The sequence below is a fragment of the Ischnura elegans genome, chromosome 11 (genome assembly GCF_921293095.1).
Source record: "Ischnura elegans chromosome 11, ioIscEleg1.1, whole genome shotgun sequence".
Lineage (NCBI taxonomy): Eukaryota > Metazoa > Arthropoda > Insecta > Odonata > Coenagrionidae > Ischnura > Ischnura elegans.
Genome location: NC_060256.1, coordinates 587,140 through 612,621, shown reverse-complemented (window position 1 = coordinate 612,621; position 25,482 = coordinate 587,140). Strand labels below are relative to the sequence as shown.

The 25,482-nt window shown below is 37.7% G+C and overlaps 1 protein-coding gene across 3 annotated transcripts in view; it reads left to right on the top strand.

Moving 5' to 3' along the window:
• Window positions 1-25,482, top strand: part of LOC124168149 (cystathionine beta-synthase) — a 189,486-nt gene that overhangs the window by 107,392 nt on the left and 56,612 nt on the right. For all 3 annotated transcript variants that reach the window (XM_046546273.1, XM_046546274.1, XM_046546272.1), the window contains one exon: window positions 10,511-10,688. In XM_046546273.1, coding sequence (XP_046402229.1) covers window positions 10,511-10,688 — 178 coding nt within the window. The remainder of the gene's footprint in view (window positions 1-10,510; window positions 10,689-25,482) is intronic.

Genomic DNA, 25,482 nt, shown 5'->3' with positions numbered 1-25,482 from the left:
TCAAACGATATCTTTTTACCACTCCAATCCACGAATTTGATGTAGTTCGTCAACTTGCCTGAAATGGTGCTGCATGCACTAAACGACTAGAGTCCTCTACGTTGTTTCCGAGTCAACTATCAATGATGTGCGTGCGACAGTGTATGGTGCAAAATACAAAGTATTCAAGTATTAATTCGAGGTATTCATGATCGTACTTTGAGCATAATTATTAAAGATCTCAAATATTGAATATTTTATAGTATTCGAGTATTCGTGGATACTATTTGCGCCTCTCTACTTATTATAAAACTTAATTTTTCAATGCTGTGTTGGTCACAGCTGTGATTATATCATATATTATATTATTAATAACCTAATTATTAATTGACTTTACAATTAATTGACAACAATATATGTAATGATAAATGCAGTATATGTATTTCATTTTACTTGACCTCTATTTTAAATGTGAATTAAGTGAAATAAATCACTCAGTGTTCATCATACATCAAACTAAAATTAATTTAATGAGTGATGAACATAGTGCAGTAAGTTGGGGCAAGTTCGGACACTTTTTTATAAATAATAATTATTCCTGCAACGAAATATTTACCGATTGTCGTGAAAATAATTAATATCTATTAACCTTTGGAAACTTCATGTTAAATAAAATTGATGTAGCACTATTTTTACCAATAAAAAATATTCAATAGCTTCATTCAAACATGTGTCACGGAGTGGGGCGAGTTTGGACACCCGCAAGAATGACGTTTTCGTTCAGAGTAATCATTTTTGTGACAATAGAGGACCATTTTTTTATTGAAATGTGTTCTTATATCAATAATGGTAACAATTAATAAATATTTTCCTCATGCTGCAGGACTTAAAACATGTTTTTAGTTTCTTGCTTCCATCGGAATAATATAGAGATCGAAAAATGTTACGAACGAAATTGGTGGTTGTGACCTAGTTACAGTAAACTCTTGATTATACGAAGTCAGTGGTACCGGAAAATTGGCACTTCGTAAAATCGAGTTTGGTATTTTCAAACCTTTTTCATAAGTCACGAAAAAATGTTTGCTTTTGTTTCCTCCGCCCTTTTTTGTCTTTAGTGGCCTTATTTAAAGGTTTTAGGTGGTTATTCACAGTAGAATTCTTAGAAAAGGCTTTTTGTTATCAATATATGCTGTGAAAGATCATTATATAATTATACCACCATAAACTTCCCATTTCTTGTACTTCAGTATCAACGATTGCTTAAGAAATTCCCAACCAGTTTAGAAAATATAATCAAATAATGAATTGCAAAGTTTATTATAAGAATTTAATGTTATAAATTTGAGGTGAGGAGCTTATAGCAACTTTTAAGTATGCGTAAAATAGATATTTGTTTGCAACACCCACGGAATTTTAGCACCAGCCGACCTAACCACCATTTATGTCACCGTCTATCGCTCAGTGACGAGAATAAAAAAGAAAAACAAAAGTCTTGGCCCATTTCCAAAATAACCTTCATAAGTTAATATTTCCAGTTACTCCATATTTTCAGCTGAATGTACTATCTTTTCAACTAGTTATTTTCATTGAGATTGAGTTACGATCATAAATTACATAGGATATGATTATCTTCGGGTGAATATTTGAAGTAAATTCTGTTTGAGTTCTCCGTCCAGCTACTGTGCTCCATCATCTTTGCAGACATTGCTATAAAAGACTTTATTCTTCATCAGGGCCATATTCTTCATACCAGGTGTAAGGTGCCATGTTCATTTAGTATGTCTCTTTTCTTTTATGCTGACAGGAGCAAGTTTCCAGCCGGAAAATGACAGGAGGAACATCTTCAATTATCGGAGAAATAAAGAGAGAAATGTTAATATCCACATTGATTGTTTTCCCACAAGAGACGTTTCATCATTTCTCAATGTGTGTGAAGTGTTGGTTCACTTGTGTGAATTTCCAAAAATGATATGCAAAAACCTGTACCTTAACCTCATTTAATTTTCGTGTATCTTTCTCTGCTGTATTGAAAGTTATGCAAAGGATAATTGACGTAGGGGAAAGATTTTCTTAGTTATAGCACTAAAAAATAGTCGTGCCATATCGTAAATAAATAGTGCGGAAAGAGCAAAGAAAATAATTAAATTTCAAAGGAAAAGTCTGCAGAGAAGAAGAGAGACAATTATATATGCATGGCACCATTTCCCTGATAATGGAAGATACTTCTCCAGCCTCTATCTGGTTAAAAACTTACCCCCGTAGGTGGTAAAGATGAACCATGCCCCTTTCCACAGTCAGAGATCATTCCCAGTGGGTGGGGTGAATAAGAGTGGGATGGGGATTGCCTGAGGAAAGAAGTGTGGTCAGCATAACGAGTGGTGAAGGGGACAGGAGAAAGAAGGGTGGGGAAAGGGCCTTCAGCTCTGCCTCAGACTACGTTTGGGGGCCGTATTTTTTTACGATGCACTCAAGCTCTGTACCTTAGGGAGGGAGTGAATGGGAGATGCTGGGGAAGGAGGGGTTTGGGATGCGTAAGGTGGGTGTCAGCAAGATCAGCAAAAGGGGGCAGGAGGGAGCAAACAAAGGCTTTGGAAAGAATGATCTCTTGGCATGGGAGAGCGGGGAGGCACGTGAGAAAAAAGTTCATGATTAGAGTTAAAAGTGAGTCTTCATTACGAGTAGCCTGAAAAATAGGTTGGTGGTAAATAGAGCCCAATACTTAAGATATTTAAGTCGTTTATTCAGGAAGGCTAATATGTACACAGAAGGATATTACCCAAAAAAATCTGTTATTTTTTTTGCTTTTTGCCCTTCTCCATCGCCGCTTCCACCATGGTTTCTCACTTGCATAAATGGGAATTAAATTGGGGACCTAACTCGTTAGCCAGATCAAGATATCTTAATGTTTGGAGGGTAGCGTATTCTTCGTTTTTATTTGGTGAAATTACTTCCTCACTTTCATCTTCGTCGTCACTGCTATTATGACTAGTCCCGGCCGCTGGTTCTTCCGATGCAGGTACTGGCATCACATCGTCGCAAGCCTGTAGATCATCCTCTAGGGCAATATAATCGCTTGATATTGCGCGCTATGCTCCTCCTGCTTTTTCCAAGTATTTTTCAAAATCATCTTTTCAACCTCTAACCTCCCCCGCGATTTCATCTACTGCAGCTTCTTGAAGGTATAACATATCAAATGACCCACAGCCGTGATATTATTGCAGTAAAATTACTATTAGGTTAGTTGTATCAAATACCAACCTCGGGAACATCCTCATGATGCGCTATCGAAAGGAATCCAGCCGATTTCCAGCAATTTGCGATTGTAGTGGAGGAAATCTCTCTCCAGGACTCAGCTATGGCGTGGATTGCATGTATCAACGTCCATTTCAGGATGTTATTCATTTCTGTTCCCATTTCCAAAAGCAGCAAATAGATTTGAAAGAATGATAATCGTGAATAAAAATATCTAAATCGATATCCAAAAGCATATGAGCAAAATAGATGAAAGTATACATACTGATCCATGGCCAGTAATTCCGCACAAGCCTCTTTCGGTACAGGACTTTAAAATTCTGGATAATGCCTTGGTCCAAGGGCTGGGACTTGCTAGTCGAGTTCGGCGGTAAAAAGAGGACTCGAAAATTAGCCAATTTGAGATGTTCCACGTTTTAATGAACGTTGGCATTATCCATGATTAAAACAATTTTGCGGTTCTCTCCCGCAATTTTTCTCAGTAGACGTATAACAGTTTGCTGGAAAATTTCTCGGGTCATCCAGCTGTTTTTATTTGCATGGTAAAAACTGGGAGGGCTTCCAAATTTACATGTTTTAAGCACCGTGGCCTTTCAAATTTTCCAATGACAACTGGCTTGATTTTGTCTGTGCCCATTTGGTTGACGCACAGCCCCACAGTAACACCCACTTTACTCTTTTCCCCCATGGCACCTTTGCCCTTTGAAACCCAGGGTTGCGTCAGGTAATGCATTGAAATATACCCCAATTTCATCAAAATTGTAGTGATCTCTGGGACTATATTCTTGAAGTATATCATCGTTATCGATGTGCCACTTATCAATAATTTCAGGATTAACAGAGCCTTCTTTCCCACTTATCTTCAGAGATACAATGTTGAATCTTGATTTATAATTAGTGAACCACCCACCAGAACTTTTAAAATTGTCAATTTTATTTTGCAAGGCTATGTATTTGGCCTTTTCTTGTAATATTGGGCCTCTAATTGGAAGATTTTGCTCACGGCACTTAAAAAAGAAGGTGTATAGGTCCTCTTCAACCTCCGCAAAATTGGCGCAGCACAGATATTTCTTTTTCAGCCGCTGTTTGATAGAATTGTCGACAAAGTCGTCAGTGGGATTCCAAACTTTTCCACCCCTCCCTTGTGGATACATACCAATGTGCTTGGGCGAAAATTTAATGCACAGAATCATCAACTCCCCGTTCGAATTAGCAATAGAGGAGCCATTTTGGCCTCAATATAGGCATGTGTATATGTAATATATGATACCATCAGTGATATCCTTACTACTTCTCCACATCTCTCGTCGCTGACAACTGCAGTATTTTCACAGACTTCCCCCCCTCCAAAATGTAACGTTGTGTCTAAAATGAAGAATATTTCCTCAATCATCAATTGAATTAATTCTCTTCCTTCCTCATATTTCCAACTGTTGATCAGAAAAGTGTTGTCACGAGGTCGCTTATTAACCGGCAAGAACGTTGAAATTTGAGTAATTTTATGGGCTTGTGACATATTCGAGGTATGATTCAATTATGTAGGGTTTAAATAGGAGTGTAAGAAATACCCCGTGCGACCTTCCTGACATGTTAAACTACGAAGTATTGTCGATGCGATGTTTGCAAATAGGCACGTAAATGGGGGCATAATGTCAGCCGCTGTATTTTTACTGAACTCCTACTTCCCCTTAAGTTCCACCGTGAGGTTTTAGGCGAACCTTTCTCTACAAAGTTTCACTTTCATTTACGATTTCACACTTTTGATGGACTACAGTCGGAAGCACTGATTTTTTAAATATTTACACCCACGTAACTAGTTTTTTTGACAAATTTTTTGCCGTAGTTCGTATAAATGAATGCCATATGGGTCATTCCATGTCACTTCATTCAAGCATGACACCCACCAACTCGGATTTTGATGAAACTTGCCAATTTTCATCCTTCCATGCTGGAATGAAACAGTGTAAAATATTTCTTGGCTATCTCTAATAGTTTTTTTTTCACGACCATTTGAAGTTTGGGTGAAACTGCAGTTTTTCAATGAATGCGGTCTCCAGAGGCACTTGTACCTCCAGAGGGAAATAATTTGTCTCAGCTATAGTTTTCATCCGATTCTTATGAAAATTTGCAGGTTTACTATAGAAGTCATGAGGATTCCAAAAACTAATTGAAAAATATCCAAAGGAATATTGGAAATTCTCTAAACTCGTATGTTTCATAAGATTTTAGAAAATGTTGCATCAAAAACATGGTTCTATAAAATATCAAATTTTTACCTGAGGCAATATCTGAATCAAGCTAAATTATTTTTTCTAATATTCCTTAAGGCAGCGGTTCCCAAACTTTTTCTTTCCGCGACCCATTTTAGCTCATTCTTTTTAGCCGCGACCCCCTAAAAATGGTCGTCCAAGTTTAAGTACGTTGTTCACCATATTATTAGTATCTCGTGACCCCTTTACGAACGGCCCACGACCCCCTTGGGGGTCGCGACCCCCACTTTGGGAACCGCTGCCTTAAGGTATGACCTAACACATGTAAAAATAAAATTCATGGCTTTTTGCTTGCTTTGTTATTAAAAAAATTTTATTTAAAAAAAATCCCTTTTCACGACTCTGGTAGTCAGTCCTCCTTCAAGTGTGATGAAATGCTTGTGTTAACTGTTTTCTATATCTAAGAAAATATTTACAACATGTATCTAGTACATAATACATTAAAAAATTAAAACATTTTTTATGTGTAGGTTGTTTTTATCCCGATAAGAAAAATATTTTTTTGAAATAGAATATCTTAAGGAATTCATAGCACTTACCCATAATTGCTGGGGATAACTTGATTGTTGCTATATAAAACACATCAAAATACAGGATGCATGTCAATACAAGTTAACTTTTTACATTTTGTATTGACAAAAAACTTCACGAATGTGTTTTACTTCATTAATGTTGCACAACTTATAAATATCAATCACAATACAGTAAAACTTTGATTTTACGCAGTTGGAGGGACCGAAATATGGGCACTGTGTAAAATCAAGAGTTGGTATTGAGGAGAAGTATAGTTTTCAGGATAACTCTTGCTCATTATTTTTAGAACCCTTAGTCATACACTTTTGTATAGTTCTGATTTGAGCCAGAACCGGATCCAGACAATCAAAAAGTCTCATATGTGTGCCTTTACGGTGAAAGGGCATGAAATCCTTTTCAGTCGTATCAGATATATGTTTCCTGGATTCAATTACGCATTTGGGGGCAAGAAAATGATCCCTAATAATCTTATTTACTCACAAGCAACACCACAGATGACGTGTTACCTTGAGAAAAACAACGTTGCATTCCTGAACAATGTTTCCCATGGATGAATAACATGGTAGAATTGCTAGCATTTCTGGCACTAAGATTACTTCTGTTACCCAGGAGAAATGTCGCAATGGTGATACTAAATGCTCGCGGAGCAGAGGAGCTAATTTTCGAAAATATTCTCATTAAAAGCAGTTTTCAGGAAATCCGTTTAACCACCTGCAGACAAACAAAGATTGGAGATTGAAGAAATGAGATATATTTGAGGATAGTCATCCAAATTAACCCCATTAACAGGGAGCAAAATTTTGCTAATACATCACAAAGGCTTTACACCCTGTGGGCCTGGGTTCAAGTCCTGACAGTAGCAGAAACTTATCAGAGATGGCACCTTCATCTTCGACCTGAAGACGCTGGCAGCAGTGCCAGCGAAACTATTGTCATCACCAACAAACCTATGCAGTTGCACCGGAAACATGGAGAAATTGTTATCAGAGATGGCCCTATCCCTACTTGAGAGTAATGTGGAGGACACTTCCAGTGCACCAGCAGATGGGACGTTAAGCCCTTTAAGGCCTATCATTACAACCTGGCTCATGCCAACATAGGGTTCCTATCCCCCCAGCCCTTACTTCATGGCACTAATGACCCCAGCTATCAGTATCCTCCTTCCAAATAGCATACCAAAGATAATACGGAGCACATAGGACCCGGGATATTCGGAAAATCAGATTTTTCCGGTGTTTAGATCACTTTTTTAAAGTGAGCTATTTAAATAACCGCGCAACTACCGTTAAAAATTATTAATAGTCGGAACAATCTTTCTTATTTATAATTTTCACGTATTAAAAAACCATTTTCCCATGAAAATTTAGCATATAGGGTATAGCTTCTCTGTCGGCATTCTTCCGCGAATTCAGCGCCGGGACCTTCGGCTCACAAGCCGTGTGACTAATCTTAACGTAATATTTTGCTTCCCCATGTCTGATAACAACACCGGACACTTTTTGTATTTCGATTTAATTGCACTAAGCCATTCCTGAGTTTAAAGGGACTGCCTTATCACTCACGTCTTGATTTGACTTCAATGATTGCATGACGATTGACGACGCGAGTTATTCTCCGAGGGCATTAACTCCCGTTCCGTTAAAAATAAACGCTTGCCACCTAGCGGAGTTAAGATAATAGCTATTGATGTTCCAACCATGTTTCACTTAAACCCACTGAAAATGAGATACAAGTTGAATCAGCTCTAATAAGCGCGCCGCGCAATCAACTTTCCCTCGCCTCCATTCGTCCCGCAGATGTGGGGTTAGCCCGCGGAATGAGACAACATATGCTTTTACCATCGTGTTGAATCACCATCGACTTACGTCCATACTAGAAGTACGACTATCTTTTTTGGATCACCTTGGAAGCCAAAATGTTGGCACGGGAGGATTTTTAACGGCTAATTTCGCCGTTATATTTCGCTGGGGCGAAGGAAAACATAGCGTTGGCAAAATTCTAGAAAACCTTCTGTTAGGGATAGATATTCCGTAGTTCATAATTCCAGATGAACGACCATCTACTGTAATTACAATATATATAAATAGCGTCGATCAATAAGTCGAATAATAAACGAAAGGTGATAATGTTAATATCTCCGGGGATCATTTGTCTTAATCACGCATGCACGGCGATTGCCGTATATTTTAGGTTTCGATATCCTTCTACGGCAAATATTAACTAAGAGCGATATTCGCGTTCGTAAAGGAGCCTGAAATATTACTGAGAGGTCGTAGGGGGAAGCAATAATTAGATTCGCGATGTTTTTAGTTTCACGCTCAACAGCGCGACGTCATTTCAACCGTTCTTGTATTCATTTTTGTAACTCATTTAGACGAATAAATAACCTAACTTCATATTGCTCCAGTCGGGATTTTCAAAACAAGTCGAAAGACAACTGCGTAAAATCAAGATTAGCGGCCTCTTTGGGGCTGGGGTTATGCTGCGCAAAATCGAAAAAACTGCGTAAAATCAAGAAAAGATGTAAAATCGAAGTTTCACCATTGGAATTCCCTATGCTTTCCGGCCGGACTTGAGTGTCGCTGCGTAAAAACGAGACTTGATGTAAAATCAAAGTGCGTAAAATCGAAGTTTTACTGTATATAGTCACTTTTGTCTGTGCATCAGTTTGTAGTTAAATAGGATAGTATCCAAGGTCTTCACTGAGGCCTATATCTGAGAAAGCTAATATTTCAGTAGACACTAGAATTACATTTTCTTCCCAGTAGTGGTAATTCCAAGTTTTCCTTTTAAATCCAACAGCCGTCAGTTCACACGTTCAATGTCTTTCTCCGAGAAGTAATGCATTCGTCCTGAGCCTCTTGTGGTAGGAGTTTCCACATAACAAATGACATTATTTACAGGAACATTGCAAATATCTTCTTTCTCTTTTGGCCAGTAAAATGATAAAGAATTTCAGTTTTATATCACATGGATCAACATCCTTTGACATAAGTAGCCCAGAAAACCAGTGATTGTCATACAAGCAGGCCACAAAAGAATTAGTACAAGTTTTTGTCAAAATTTCTTCCCATCTTGGCTTTATCAAGAAATTGTGGACAGAATTGTATGTGGTATCAAAGCTAATTTTTTTTGTCGCAATAATGTATAGAAGAATGGTAGCTACGAGTACCTGGGATTGTTTTTACATGGCACCAGCGAGTTTCTAATTGTTGCCGAATCATTGATAATTGTTCTTTTTTTAATATAGCATATTTTTTAGCATATATGCTCCTGGGTACCAAGCCGAGGTTTGTAATTTTAATATATTTCATATTGTTGAAACTTGGTATAATCTAATAGCGCCATGTATTTGCCATAGGCTTTTCGCCGGGACCGCAATATCACTTGATTTAATCGAAAACTTCGTAATATCTTGCTTCGTATAATCAAGAGTTTACTGTGTATTCATTCTTAGATTTTAATTCTAGAGATAAAATGGTGAAATGGAATGCATTATTTATTAATGCACCCAACAAATTTGCTTAATGGTAAATTTTTGTTAATTTAACATCTAAATTAGTATAAATGCCGCGGGATGCCCACTCATTGCAGTAAATTTAGTTCACCCTCCGGAGCAATAAACCCCGCATGATCTTTTTCATGTACACCTCTGAGGTACGGACATGACGGCGCGATAATTACAAGTAAGAAAAACAATTGGAACATTTTAAAAGTACGTCTTTAAGGGAGAAACTCCTCTGGCTTCCGCTTTTTTTGAAATGCTGATAACCAAGGTCACTCAGTTTCCCTTGGACTTGCTACCGGTGACAAGGATGGGGGAAGATAAGAAGTTTGTGTTAGAGGCGGACACCCATTTTCAGCTGCAATTTCTGGGAAAAAGGTGCACCTCTTACACGGGCTTATACAGTAATCGCGATTTTCTCCAATTCAAGGGTGATTTTCACCCACTCAGATGCGATTTCCATAATTTTTTCATAATTTTAATAAAAAGAAAACCAGTAACTGATCTGCTAAATTCATAATGAGTGTAAATGAACTCATATGAAAACATTACGTGCAAGAGTTTTTGAAAAATGCCTTTCTTGTCGAAAGACGACATCAAAGGCCGCTTTCAGACACAACCACTTTTTGCTGGCCACCATGATACATATCCAGGGAGATGTCTCATTTGAAAGCGGCTTGAATTTCACGGCGCCATGCCGTGAACAGCAGGGGGCAAAAATCGTTAAGTGATTTTTCATTTATGTAGTTTTGAATGATTGTGCAGAAAGAAAGCATGTTGATATGCTTTTGATTAAGATCATTAATCAAATTTTGGAAAACTATTTTTAATTAAAATTTGGTCATGAGCGACAGGCATTACAAGCTGCACTTTGAATGAAAAAGAAAGTAATGAAATGTGCAGTATACTGAGTTTGTGGCTTTGGTATTCTAGTGAAAAAGGGTGATGATATTTATATTCTTCTGAACAGGTGGCAGCAGTGGTGCAGCTGTGAGTGCTGCGATGAGGGCAGCAGCAAGCCTGAAGGAAGGCCAGCGTTGCATTGTTTTACTGCCCGATGGTGTTCGCAATTATATGACTAAGTTCCTCAGTGATAAATGGATGAATGAAAGGGATTTTATTGAAGATCAACAACTCAGCAAAAACTGGTAAGGAAGTTGATTCATTCCAGTGTGCAGGAGCTAGTGAGTCTTAAGTGTCACTTAATTATTATTACATTCATAATTACAGTGGGCGTGTTAAATTGCCGAAGAGAAGTAAGAATGAGAAAGTTGATTATTATTTAACATTGTATTTTAGGTTAAAACAAATTACGCAAGTTGAGATTTTATTCTAATTATTTATTAATTATGACTCTTACATGTTTCCTATCTGATGCATATGTTTTTTATTATAGCAAAAACCATCTATCATAGTTTTCAATTTATTCAAATATGTAACAATGTTGTAAGGCTATAATTTTTGAAGATTCTAGTTTGCTTGCTACATTCAGTAATAAAAATTAATTATGAGCATGTTATGTTTTAAAGAATACATACATGAAAAAAGTAATAAATTGAGTAAATTCTCTTACATGTAAGAAGTGAAATATTTTTACCAGTTTAAATCAACAAATACTTTGTCCTCAGTCATATTGATCAATTTCATTCAAGAAATATATGAACCTTCATTCGAATCAGGTTTAATAACGAATAATATTTTTTGAATTATCATCAGAACAAGACTGAACTATTTTCAGAACAGTGTCTTCAAATGAAAGTGTAGTAAGTCTACGCCTAAATATCTGAGTTTGTTTCCTTTCATATTCTTCATTATTTGCATCGCTGCTAAAGAACCAATGATTTTTAAAACAAAAAGCTGATTCACTAACCCGTGCTCCAATAGGAAGAGGACTTACTTTCCATGTACTGGCTTAATCCTCTTCATATTGTATTTTCACTGAAGCAATGGTACTACTCAGAGTGTAATTTTTCCGACAATGCACACGCACTGCCACTAATTTTTGGCATTTTAGGTAGTCAGAGAATTCATAACCTCTTTCAGCACTTGCTTCAATTAACGTCTTCATGCCACGTACAACGGTAACAATTTCACTTGATGGCAAAGGCGTTTTACAGGTGAAGCGAAGTCCCGACATTTTTAAAGAACTGAATACAGCATTAACTTTAAAGTATAGTTTTCGCAATAACCGCGTGTTTCCACTAGGAGGGAATATTAAAGACTAAACCGTAAGTCCCAATTGTTGACGGCTGGACAGGGGAGAGCTAGTAACCAATGCATCCAATAATATTCAGAGAGTGCAACAATATAGTTGTGCACAATATGGGGAAAACAGCTCCAGATAACTTTCAAATGGCTTTATCTCAGAAATGATAATAACAATAATAATAATTATAATTTTTATTGTTCCTAAAGATCACATGTTCCGGTGACATTGGAAGTCGACAATATAAAATAAATAATTAAAGTAATAGTTACAAATAAATGAAGTGATATAATAGATATTTACAAATTTTTACAGATAAAAGGAAAAAGTTACAATTTTAGTGGTTGATGGGCAAAGACTACTCAGAGCCCAACATAAAATCCTTCAGGCTATAGTAGTTGTTTTCCATTAAATATTTCTTCAAAGCATTCTTGAATGGTGTAGGTGGAAGACATTTGATATCATACGGTAGTTTGTTGTATATTTTTGATAGGGAGAAAAGGGGTCCTTTTTGGCAGAAAGTGCTAGGGTAGTCTTTGAGGTGAATGTCAATGGTGGCTCTGGTTGCGTGGTTATGGAGAGAACTATTTTTTGGAAAGTATTCAGGGTTATTCTTGGCAAAAGAGGCACAGTTGAGTATGTACAGTGATGGGAATGTTAGTATTTTCAGATCTTTGTAAAGAGGTAAGCCAGGTGATCGCATAGAAACTCTGGCCATGGCTTTCACTGCACGTTTCTGCATAGAGAAAACTTTGTGGCAGCAGCTAGCATTACCCCAAAAGATGATGCCATAAGTTAGGTGAGGATATATTTTGGCATAATATATCATCTTCAGAGTATCCGACCAAAGATCTGAAATCTGATCTGATCCTTCATATGTCTGACCATCTTGCAATTAATGTCAGCATAAAAATCAAAACCCCCACCCCACCTCTGATCTGAGATCTGATGGATCTAAGAGGAGAAGTACAGTGACAATTTTGTAGATTATTACCTAATCTACAATTTTGGTTGGAGCAATTTTATCGTAAAACTAAACATTTGGCTTAAAAATTCAATAAACCCATTTTTTGACACCTTTGACCTTAGATAAAAGTGGTATTCTTAACATTCCTGTAAATTTTCAGCTTATTGGGATTAATGTAAGGGTACCCCTATTTTTTTGGACTAATTTGACCGGACTGCTTAGTAATGATAATATTTTATTCTCCTGTTTGGTCATGCAGAAAGTAGACATAGGCTTCGTCATAATAAACTATTCCTTTACAAAACAATTCAAAATTCACATTCCATAGGATTTGCTGTAGACTCTCGTTATTACAAAGCTCACGGGGCCGAAAAACTGTACGTTTGTGATAAAGAAGTTCGCATGAACATTTCTTTTAGGAATCTTCAGTTCATAAAGCTATGCAAGGCATTGAGAAGTGCGGTTATCCTGCGTAATTCAACACTGCATTATAATTGTGCGTGAACTCACTACATATTTTGACGAACTGATTTGGCTGCTGCTGATGCAGCAGCAGCCAAAAAAAAAAAGCTGTCGGCGGGAAGAAAGAATGGGCGAAACGCTGAATAGATCCTAAAATTCACATATCATTAAGTGATACTTTATTCAGATTATGCACAAAGTGGGAGTTCTTTACGCCCCACCTTGGTGCGTCGGCCAACTCAGAGGGTGCCAAAGGCTCTAGCAGGTGTCTAGATGGTGAAAAGTGCCCCCTGATGTTTCGAAAAATAAAAAAATATACACTTAAGGCTCCCGGATACCTCGACCGTTTTCGAAACGTGGGTCCTTCCCCCCTCTACTGAAAAAGTCGCACCTCTGGCTGGCGAACCTAGCAGAAGGGGGAGAGGCGTTGGAGGGAGAGCATGTGGGGTGGGGGGCTGTGGTTAGGGATGGTAGGGGAAGCTATATGGAGGGTAAGTCTATGTCATACTTGACGGCGAGGCCTGAAATCTTTCGCTAGCCTGAGATCGCCTGAGTTTGAGACTGCTGATAGGTAGTCTAGCACTATAGCTCTCCATCTCTCCGCTGCATGGAAGTAGACGGTTTTCAAGGGTTTATGGAGGAATATAGCGCAGAGATAGTTGAGATTTTCGCCTGGGAGAACCCAAAAGTACTCAAAGAATATTTTAAACTAATTGATGTGATTACTAATTAAAGCAATCTATTGTAGCAGCGAGCCAAACCTGTAAAAAGAATGGCAAAGTATAGTTTTATTAATGCATGAACTGCTTTAAAATTTCTTTAGGTCTTTAGGGTGTTTCAAACCGTCAAAATGTCTCATGGAGGTGATTTTCAATGAAAAACACTACTCCCGATACGTAAAAATATTTGTTTCCTAATTAACTTCTTCTGGATAACTTTGATTCAGATAAAATTATTTTAACCTCTCCATCATCTGGTATAGTGAATATGCTTTCTGTCTCTATTTTCTTAGAAATAAAAAAAATGAAATATAAAATACCCCTTTTTGAAATAATGAGTTGCCCCTGAATTTGATAGAAACAATCTGAACATTACTTTAGAGAGAGTCATTCAATTAATATTACCAACTGTAACAACACCGGTCGTAATTTAATCATGCTTATGGAAAATTTTGTGGATAGCTGAAATAATCAATTTCCTCAAAAGTACTGCGTCAAAATTAACTATTGCATTTTCATGGAGCAAATTATCAAAATATGAGGTTTTGCAGAGAATGTGTGTACTCGAGTGCTGAATTTTGTTCTCATTCAGGCATCGTGCATAATTTACCAAAAGTATCGAGCCTTGGATCATCAAAATTATAATGCTCCCACATACATAGGTATAGGTATGTGGGAGCATTATAATTTTGAAAAATAATGGGCACATACCGAATCCTAAAATCATTTGATCATGTTTAAGTTTTTAAAGAAGAGACGAAAATTATTCCATCGAAAAATTATTCATCTACAGTTTAACCGTGAATAGTGGTGAATTTGTTACGCTGATTCTTCCCTCTATATTTTCTAACAGCGAATTACCCACATAGCACAAAATATATACCATATGTTGATAGGACGTCTTTCGCTAATATCTGTAAAATATCTTGTAATAACTTGTAGATATCTTATAGACATGTTGTAGATATCAAAATGTCCACTTTTCCTATATCTACAAGAGCAGATATTTTATAAACATTCACATCGAAATTCAAACCATTGGGAAATTTTCAGGATAAATGACTTGATTATTATGCGTTTTTGTGTATATAACTAGAGTTTATTTTTCATCTGATAGCCTGCCAGGGGAGCAGAAGGTGAGAATAAGGTCTTCTGGAGATACATACTTCCTGAATTTTGGAACCTCTCTGGATTTCGCTTCTTTCTAAAAGGGTCTTCCTCCCCCGATTCCAAATTTGAAGTTTCCAAAGCAGCATACAACTTACTTTTAGATTTCTCAAAGAAATCTGCTACATTATCAATGAATGTTGATTCCTTGTCTTGCAGTATAGGTTTTGAAGAATTTTTAATGCACATTTTTGCCAGTGTATTAATACACCATCATCAGTGGTATAAATGAATATGAGTACATCGTCTATATGTCTAACAGAAACTCGCTGCGCTCCGCGCGCTCGTTAAGGGGCTCCGCCCCTTAAAAACCCCGGGTTCGGCTTCGCCGTCTACATTTGTGGTCGTTCGAAGAATTTTAGTTTGAATAATCTCACCCGAATAAGCAAGGGGCCGGCTTCGCCGGCCAGGGGGTAGGGAAGCGCCCCACCCATTCCTCGGAACGGCTTGGCCGTTCCTCGTTGAGAGGCGGCTTCGCCGCCCAGGGGTTAAGTGTCCCCCCCGGGGCTACCCCGCCTAATACTCGGAACGGCTTCGCCATTCCTCGGCTGGGGTCGGCATAGCCGCCCAGAGGGCAAGGGCATTTCGGAACTGTTTCACCGTTATTCGTTTAAGGGGCGGCTTCACCGCCCAGGGGTGGAGGAAGCCCACAGCGGCTGCGCCGCTTGAACGTCGGGACGGCTTTGCCGCCCAAGGGTTACTAAAGCTCGTTGTGGGGCGGCTTCGCCGCCTTGGGAATGAGGAGCCCCCCGCGGCTGCTCCGCTTAGTCGTAATACATGGTCTTCTCCACCGAGAGGGGTGCCCAGGGGGATTGGGGGGTATTAATGTGTTATACATGTGGTCACCGATCGTCCACATAGATCATGTAGCGATGATTGTAAAGGGTAGTGTAATGCGGCGTAATAGTGGCGACAAGTAAGTACCCATAAAAGAAGTCTTAATGGCAAGTTTTTTATTTTTTTGCGGGGGGTTCCAACGGAATACCGGAGGTTTTATACTTGTGTTAAACCAAACAAATCGTCCTTATAAATTCCGTGCCGATAAGTCCTAGGGGTCCGCAACTGTGGCGGAGTTCTGACGATTCCTTTACCCGGAGAGGCGATTTATTAGAGAATTTTTTGGGATGTTTCACGGGGTTATCGGGGGTTTTAATAAGTAGAAGGGGCACCGGCTAAATTTTAACAAAGTATGTATTCGGAAAGGGGACTTTAAAATTTTATTATTTTTTTTCGGCGAGGTTCCAAGAGGTGATCGGGGGTTTTCTGATATTTTTTCCCGTATGGTTTACGGTGGCTCGCCCTCACCAAATATTCCGAATCTAGAGCTCAGAGGGGACGGGTAGTGCGGCGTAATGTTTGCGAGAAGTTCCCAAATAGGAGACTTAATGGCACATTTTACATTTGGGGGGATTTCAGGGGGATACCGGGGGTTTATGTCTGTACTCCCTGCGGTCACCATCCGTTCACATTAATTCCGTAGGGATGAGTCGTTGGGGTAAGAACCAGCGGAGGAGTAGTCACGAAATGTACCCAAAAAGTAGACTTGTGTGCAAATTTTTATTTTATGTGGGGTGTAGGTGGGTTTACTGGGGGTTTATAGGTTTGTACTGCCAGTGGTCATCAATCGCCCATATCAATTCCGTACCGATTAGTGGTAAGGGTTGGAAAAGCGGCGGAATTGTGGCGAAAAGTACCCGAAAAGGCTACTTATATGCAAATTTTAATTTTGTAGGGGGTTTTAGGGGGTTTAAAGATGACGATTTTATATGATCACATCCATTTACTATCATATCTATGAGAAGTTGTCCCTATGGCATCCATATTTCGAGAGTAATACAATAAAAAATAAATCTCTCCCCGGAAAAAATTAGTAGTGCCTGCCATTTTTATTTTTTCGCCGTTATATCGATTAAATAATTTATTAAATGTTTATTTTTTCTGAAAGTCAATGCATAAGTGCATACAAATACTAAGTTTGAAAGAAATCGATCTGGTTAAAATTGACAAAATCCTTTGTTAATCTTTTGGAAATCGTAATTTTTGGTGTATTTTAATTTTTTTCTGAGTAACCAAGGACGACGAAAGAAAATTGTTACCTACATTTCGTAGACGATGCTATGAGCATATATAATAATCATTTTCGATATCCTACACCCGAAATTAAGCCGAGGGGAGCGAAAGGGATGAAATTCTTTTCGAAAAACCAAACTTTGGACGCCATTTTGGCAGCCATTTTATTAAAAAGAAACTAATAACATTACATAATTACGTGACCACGTTTATCAGCTTTCAAAAACTGCATTAACGATTCGTGTGGCACGCAGAGTTCGCGCGCAGTAAAATTATAACCGAAAGAGGGTCCCCGGAAAAAGCGTGATTTCAGCCATTTTGTCGTCCTAGCGACTGCACGTGACGGAAACTTCCGGTTTTCGGATTTTTCCTCCGGATCATTTCGGGTTCCCCGCACATGTGCCAAATTTCAGCACTCCAGCACTTCTAGAAGTGGTCGGGAATTTGTATCCATGAGTCAGTCACCACGAGGGCTGTAGGGAGTCAAAAATCGTGTTAGTTAGAACGCTTATAACTCGAGAACGGCTACACCGATTTTAATGATATTAGGTTCTTTGGATTTGTCTCAGCCCCGAATAACATATAGGACATTAAAAAAAGCATAATTTCTCAAAAAAAATTCATCTCTTTCTTAGTGATATGTTTTTAGGAGTTAGTAACACAACAACAATTCATAATTTGGTCAAAACTACAAATTAAATTATTTTTTTGTTTTTACCAATTTAATAACTGAACTTCGTAGCAATATAACATTTTAATTACTAAATATATTCAAAATATTGAAATTGCATTTAAAAAATTTAATTCGAGCTAATTGTAAGCCCAGCTCAAGTTGACTCTTCACTACCGTGTTTGTAAACAAATCTCCAAGCAATTGTTGACAAACGGTAATGTCTGTGTTCCTGTGGAGGAATTGAGCAGTTTGATTTCACTTCGCTGGAATGTTTGCAAATTAGTTTCATCGGAAGGTGGGCTCATCAACAAAGTGTTCCAGAATATGATTGATCACCACAAAAATCAAAAATGGTTGATTGAGCGAACAATTTTGACGGCCTAGAACGAAGATGTGGATTACTCAAGCTGGGTAAATGAGGATCAAATAGTTGGTACTCTGCATGAATTCAATTCTTTTACCTGTGTAACAAACAAAGACTAAATCACCAACTATCTATCTGAATACTTTAAGTCCTTGATAACGATTAACAAATTGCATGGTCAGTCTTTCAGTTTTTGTGATGTTTGTGCTCATGTGCTAATGAAAACCCCTGATTTTCTCATGGTCAATTAAATATGGTATGTTAATGAGTCGGTAAACCATCCGCTGTATCTCTTCCTTCACTTCAAGAGCGCAGCTCGGAATTAAGGATAGGGGGTTTTAGGCGCAGCTAATACCATGGGTCTGTAGGGTATAGAAAACTCACTAAAAAACGAGAGGTGTGGGGGCCCTCCCCCAGACATTTTTTAAGATAAATGGTTCAAAATAGTGGGTTTTGCGGCTGTGTGAATAGTTGAATATGTTTTGTTTGTTACTCATCCGTCCCCCTAATATTAGTAACAAAAGTTTTTATAAAAAAGTTCTCTGAGCTCTTGGGAGGGTTTTAACCCCCAAAAACCCCCTCAATGCGTCACTGCTTCACTTCGCTATATTTATTTAGCTTCATCCACTTTATCTTGCGCCTGATAAAAACAAAAATTGTTGTTTATCAGAAGGTGCCTGACGCAAGATATTAAACCTGAATGTGTAGGGCACACCATGGTGCGTTTACGCATGCAGCACATTTATGCAGTGCATTTTTTCCAAACAGAGTTACTATAACTGGCACGCCTAAAGTCATTTGATACGAATGCTGCTTTATAGGGGCTTTTCTTACACGATTTTGAGCATCAGTAAAGCGTCGGTCTGGCGTTGTATTAACCTGCCCCGTGAACGGGCCAAGTTTACGCAACTGACTTGGACCTAAAAAAATTTCTTTTACAGAAAGCCAACAACTGAATCCGTGTAATTTTTATTTCATTCACTGCTTTATAAAACCACAATGCCCAAAATTTCTTTAGCTAAAACGTAAGAAAATTCATTGAAAAAAATCCACGCAAACTTGCTCCGATCCACCCTATGTAGATTCAATAAAGAAAATGTCTTTCTGACAAGCAATTTTGATACTAATAGATGTAGTTTTATTGAATATGTATCCTTATTTTATTTTAATAAATTAAATATAATTAAAAACGATACAGCCCCTCTTTATAATTGTTTTTGATTTATAAATGTTTAACTAAACTGTAAGTTCATTGATTGTTAGGCGGTGCGAAGTTCGCCGGGTCAGCTAGTTTTGATGCATCATAGGCATAGCAGGTTAATGATTTTTTGCAGTAGTACAATAAAAAAAAGAATTTAGTTCTAAATTAATTATAAAGAAGAGACTAGAATTTTGACATACCTTATTTGCAATGAATTGGATCCGTGTAATGATGGTAACTAAGCTGATATAGTTCCTAGTTACCTATCAATTTGTTTAAGTGAACTATATATATAAAATTATCTTTCCATTCTATTCGGGTTTTTTACCGCGTTTGTTGTATTTTAAAGACAACAGTTTCGCTGGTGTTACAGTCAGCGTCTTCAGGTAGAAGGTATGTGAAAAAATTGGAAAATTTTTCCGCCTTTTATGGGCATAAAATTTTCCGCCTTATATAGGCGGCGGCGGCTGCTGATCCGCTGCTGCTCTCTCATTGGCCGGTTGTCCATCTCTCATTGTTGGTGGTCGGAGAATCCTCTTCCATGCAATATGCAGGCTGTAGCCTTGATCTCTGTTGAAATTTGCGGGCGTTTTCGCTATCTCAATAGCTTCTCTCATCAGGCGAGGGAAGTATTTATTCTCTTTAGCTATTATCCTGGCGTCTTCATAGAGGATGTTATGTCCAGGTTCACTCCAAGCATGCTCAGATATGGCTGAGAGTTGGTGCTGCTTGTTTTTGGTAGCCCTCCGATGTTCCTGCAATCGGACTTTCATTGATCTGCAGGTCTCGCCAATGTAATATTTACCACATGAACAAGGCACTTGATATATTCCCTCATAAAGGTCCATTGGGAGTTGGGAAAGCTGAAAATTTTCGTCTGAGATTTTCCTATGCAGGCGAACGATTGCCGAAAATGCGGGTTTCCTTACTGTACTCCTCTTATGACATTCGTGGGTTTTCAAATTCTTTGTTTCAGGACCCAACATAGTGGAGCACAGGCCTTACCCCCAAATTCCGGACCCTTTGTCTTATATTACCCCTCTTTATATTAAGGGATCTCAGTCATACAATTGTTCATTCAGTTAGTTGGCACTGAAAAGCTCTCTTGGGGCACAGTCCTGCTTTCATGCTAAGGAGAGAACTCCACTGTCTCGAAAGAGTTACGGAAGTAAAAAATGAGCCTCTAGAATATTCATAAGGGTACTTTTTTTTTTTATAAAACCACTTATTACATTTGCAAAACATACGAACCTCAAAGCCGCTGCTGTAAAGTCAATACCAATGCAGATGGCTGAAAAGGCATCTACCAAACTTAGTTCTTTTATGGTAGAAGACCTAAGCAGAAAAAGAGGTACAGTAAAACCCCGTATTTGCGTTATCGGAATTTACGTTTTCCCGCAAATTGCAAGTTTTTTTCTGGGTCCCGTCATATTTCCTCTCTCTCCAATGTAAATAGAACCCTGTATTTACGCCGTGTTTTTTTCGTTTTCCCGCCATGTGCATCACGACGTGCCGACTAAAAAAAATTTTTTTGCGTAGTAAAACAATTAATCGCGCATATCAGCCCTTAAAACTGTCTTTTGGCTTCCTTTCGCGCATTTTTATTTAAAAATCTAAGAGAGAAAGACGTAATGAGAACTATTTTCGGGAAGAATTTGAATGTGGCGGGACAGAACGCCACTAACGTCGGAAAGTTGAACTACGTCCTCTCGTTTTCTGTCAGCGGCGAAAAGATTCACGATATGAAAGTAGGTGTATTGAGCAATCGAACTATGTATTAATTATAATGCAAGAACTCCTGAAGGAATGTTGACAATAATCATGTAGTCGATAATTTGATACGAGAGTTTGCAAGGGAACCAGACGTGATAAATGCCGGAACTATATAACTTGACCGACATCTGGGATCATTTGCGCTGACTTCATTCAACAGTTGCGTAGCAATTATGGGTTAATTAAATACTTTTAAAAAAACTTGAACTTGAATTATCCCATTCAAATAGCAGTGTATCGCAAACTATTGTAAATTTAAAAAATTATGAAGTCCCATGACAGTTTGTACTACGCACTTGATCGCCGAGGAGTATAGGTCAGATACTCGTGTGTTGCCGATCGGCAACTCGAGTTACCCTCAACTCGTACGGGAAATAGAATTGATCCGGCTTGAAAATGGAAATTCGAGGTGAAAAACGGGCATTTTTAATTGACGAGAAAATGAAAATTATAGAGATAGTTGATTCCCACACCGGAACCCGCATCGATTCAAACGCTGGCGACTCGAATGTTGGGACTTGGCAATCCGTTCGGATTCCCAGTCTCAACATTCAATACCGAGGTGAAATATTGCGATGCCATTGTAAAATATGCAAACCAGTGCGGACATTTATCAAAAAAGAGAATATATGCGAAGAATTCTAGGTAAGAATGAATAGAACGAATCCTAAAAGAGTAGTTTTTAGGTGCAAGATCATCAAATGTCCCAGCAAATGGTGTCATCTAAAGGCCTGTTTACATAGTACATTAACCCGTACAAGTTAATGTCTAAATTATGAACACGAAAATGCACTGTGTATTCACCCAACTTGTGCGTATATGCACGAACAGAAAATAGAACCTGTTCAAATTTGGTTCATGCATTCATAGTCGGATTTAGGGGATGGGGACGTGCCCCCCCAGATGCTTAAAAAAAGAGACAAAATTTGAATACGGTTATCATAGGAGGATATATGGGGGGGGGGGCACGTGCCCCCCCAGACTTAAAAATATGCAAGAATTTTAATACGGTCCGGTTATCATTGCGTTCGTTTTGTATAATGTGGTATCATTGTGCCCCCCCCCCCACTCCTTGATCAAAATCCTGGATACGGCATTGCTTGTGCCCCCCAGAAAGAAATCCTGGATCCACCCCTGATGGTCATCATTATGTTCGCTTTGTTTTGTGTATTACTCAAGGAGGCTCAATCATTTAATTCAATAAGAATAAATTTGATATAAAAATAAAGAGAATTTTGTAAAGTCTTTGTTATATCTTGTTTTTAATCTCAATTAAGACAAGATATTTTGCCTGTCAGGCCCTCTAGTGCCCCTCCCAGAAAAAAATCCTGGATCTGCCCCTGTCTACATTCATACATATCCCGTTCCGGTCCACAAAAATCATTCATGCAAGCAGAAATTAACTCGTACATGTTAATGTATCGTGTAAACAGGACCAAAGGCCCTTGAGAAAAAAGTATTTCCCCACAAGATTGGGAATCGAAGATTCCTCGGCATCTATAGTGGTTGGTTGGACAGATTCAAAAATAGGTACAGTCTTGTATATAAGATGGTGAGTGGTGAAAGCAAAGATGTTAACATAGAGACAGCAACTCAGTGGAAAGAATCTGAATATATTAGAGTTCTGGAAGGTTACAGCCCAAAAGATGTTTTCATTGCAGACAAAACAGGATTATTTTTTAATTTTTGCTGCCAGCAAAAACACTGTGCTTCAGAGGGAAACAGTGTTATGGCATAATGCTTAGTGAACAATTAAAAAATTAACATTTCCAAAGCCAGTATATGAATAAAAGTGAAAATTCTCTATTTCCCACGATTTGCATTTTCCCGCAATTTACACTTTTTTCCTTGGGTCCCTAGAAAAGTGTAAATAAGGGGTTTTACTGTATTTGAAAAGACCTCAGTTTTTGATCCCCAGGAAGTTTCGACTACAGACTTAAAGACAAAAAATTCATGGCCTCGAATCAATGGAGGCAGAGAAGTAGATGTTGGGGTTGGGAGAATTACAAAAATTACTACAAAAGCAAAATTGTAAGCTGGATATATGGATATGCGAAGGATAAAATGTATAAAATAGGTGAATTCAGTCAATACTCCATGTACATTATTGCTTAAACTATCCCCGGTCAATAATATCCAAAATTTAGAGCAATGGATGCCACTGAAAGCATGGCTCCAGTCAACCTCAAGTATTTTGCCGTTAAAATAGCACCGATTTCATTGCAAAATAACATTGCTTTTGTAAAAATATATCACCACTTTTGGCTCTAAAATAACCCCACCTTTTGCATGTCCTTACTTATGATCATACCATAGCTACCCAGCACTCGGTTTAAAAACACTGTCATGATTGGTCGTGATTCGCATTTTGATTGTTTTTAATCACAGCTGCAGCTTCATATATCAAATGAAGGAAAGGAATTTTAATATGCCGAAAACTTATTGTTACCAGAGCGTGTGAATTCGGCTCAGAAGCATTTCATGTGAAAGACAAAGTATTACGTACTGTGTAAATTTTGGGATAAAAGACTTGAATCTGATAGACATGACATTTTGTTAAAGCACATCAATTGCGATAAACAAAAACGTGCAAAAGAAAGGGGACCGGCAAAACGACAGCTATCATTTGAATAGACAGTTACTCACAATCAGTCAAAGAAAGTGAAGGAGGCAAAAGAAGAGTTTGTTGTCCCTACGACCAAAGCATTTTTAAATGATGGAATTAATGTAGAGAAACTTGATACATAATCCGAAAATTTGGGAAAGGCTCTCAGAAGTACATACATGAAGGGTTGAGGGGATTTGTCATCTGCCGATCGTGTTTGCCAAGAATGCATTCTGATTATAGGGAAAAAGAAGCAGGAAGAGTTTAAATATTGTATTATTGTTCTAAATTAATAGAATGAAACTGAAAACAAATTTCAGTACTATTTGGTCAATTTTTGCTTCTTCTGCACAAAGACAATTAAGTGAAGTATTAACGGTGCACCTTTTCTTGCTCACTATAATATTAATGCTTTAACAATTGATGCACATATGTACCTTGAATCATTTCCTTCATTTGGTTTTATCAGAAATTTTGTACAGTTGAAATTGTGTTTAATGTTAATTAAAATGCTTAAAAAAGTATAAGCAATTGTGAGGTGTACACAAAAATAATAATAAAACCCCTAGAAATGTCCAAAAATTTTAACATTATAGTAACACCGCCAAGATTTTCTTTAACACCAAAATCACGTAGTTTTAAAACGAATTTAAGCAAAAAATAAAACCACTTTCACGGATCTCTACTAATAGGTCTGTAATTGTCAGGAACTTTTTTCCCCCTTTTTTAAAAAGTTGATGTACTATACTCATTTTAAGCTTATGGGGAAAATTAGCTGCAGATGTAGATAGGTTGCCTTAGTAGGTAAGTACAGAAGTTATAGAATGAATAGAACACTTAGTTGTCTTTTTTTGAAATACCATCACAGCCAGATGATAATTTATTTTGGAGAGACATTCCAACTGGCAGGAGGGGTGAAGGGATGGCTAAAAGGAGAATTACATGGTTTGAAATTGGTAGACTTATTAAAATAGGCTGTAGTTTTCTGAGTAGTTTTGTTAAAAGACTGTAGGATTTTTTCAGGAACTTCAATGAAATGGTGTTAAACACATTGGCTTTTTTACAGGGGTTAGTTCCCAAGCCACTAGAGTCAATTAAGGAGATAATAATGCTGGAATCCTGACTTTTTATTGCTTTCCCTATTTATAATTGACCATGTTGTTTTCATTTTGTTGATGGATATTTCCTATAGCTTATTATTGTATGATGATTTGCAAAACTGAACCATTTTCCTTAATTATTTGGCAAAATGTTAGTATAATGTTTTATTTTCACAATTATTGCTCCACTTGTATTTAGAATACTACTCTCTTTTTAGTCTGCTCAGATGAATTATTTGAGAAGTCAGCCAACTATTCTTTTCTGAGCTACAATTATATACTCAACATAATTTCTTTGGGAAAGTAGTCTCAAAAATATACTGATATTTACTTAGGAAAGCCTCAATTTTTGCTTCGAAGGAATCTGTGTGGTAGGTATCCACCCAGTTTTCATTCTGTAGCAAGAAACCAAGCAGCTGCAATTGTTCATCATTATAACACCGCTTATGCATCCAAAAAGCCTGTGGGTTGTTATTAGATCACAGTTTATTTCTACATTAATGGCTTTATGATCTGAGAAATTGGGGTCAAAAATGTTAACTGAAAAATAACTTATTGCAATGTTGGTTATAATTTGATCCAAAACTGATTCTTTGTATTTTGATATCCTGATAGGGGATGTGATGTAGTGTGAT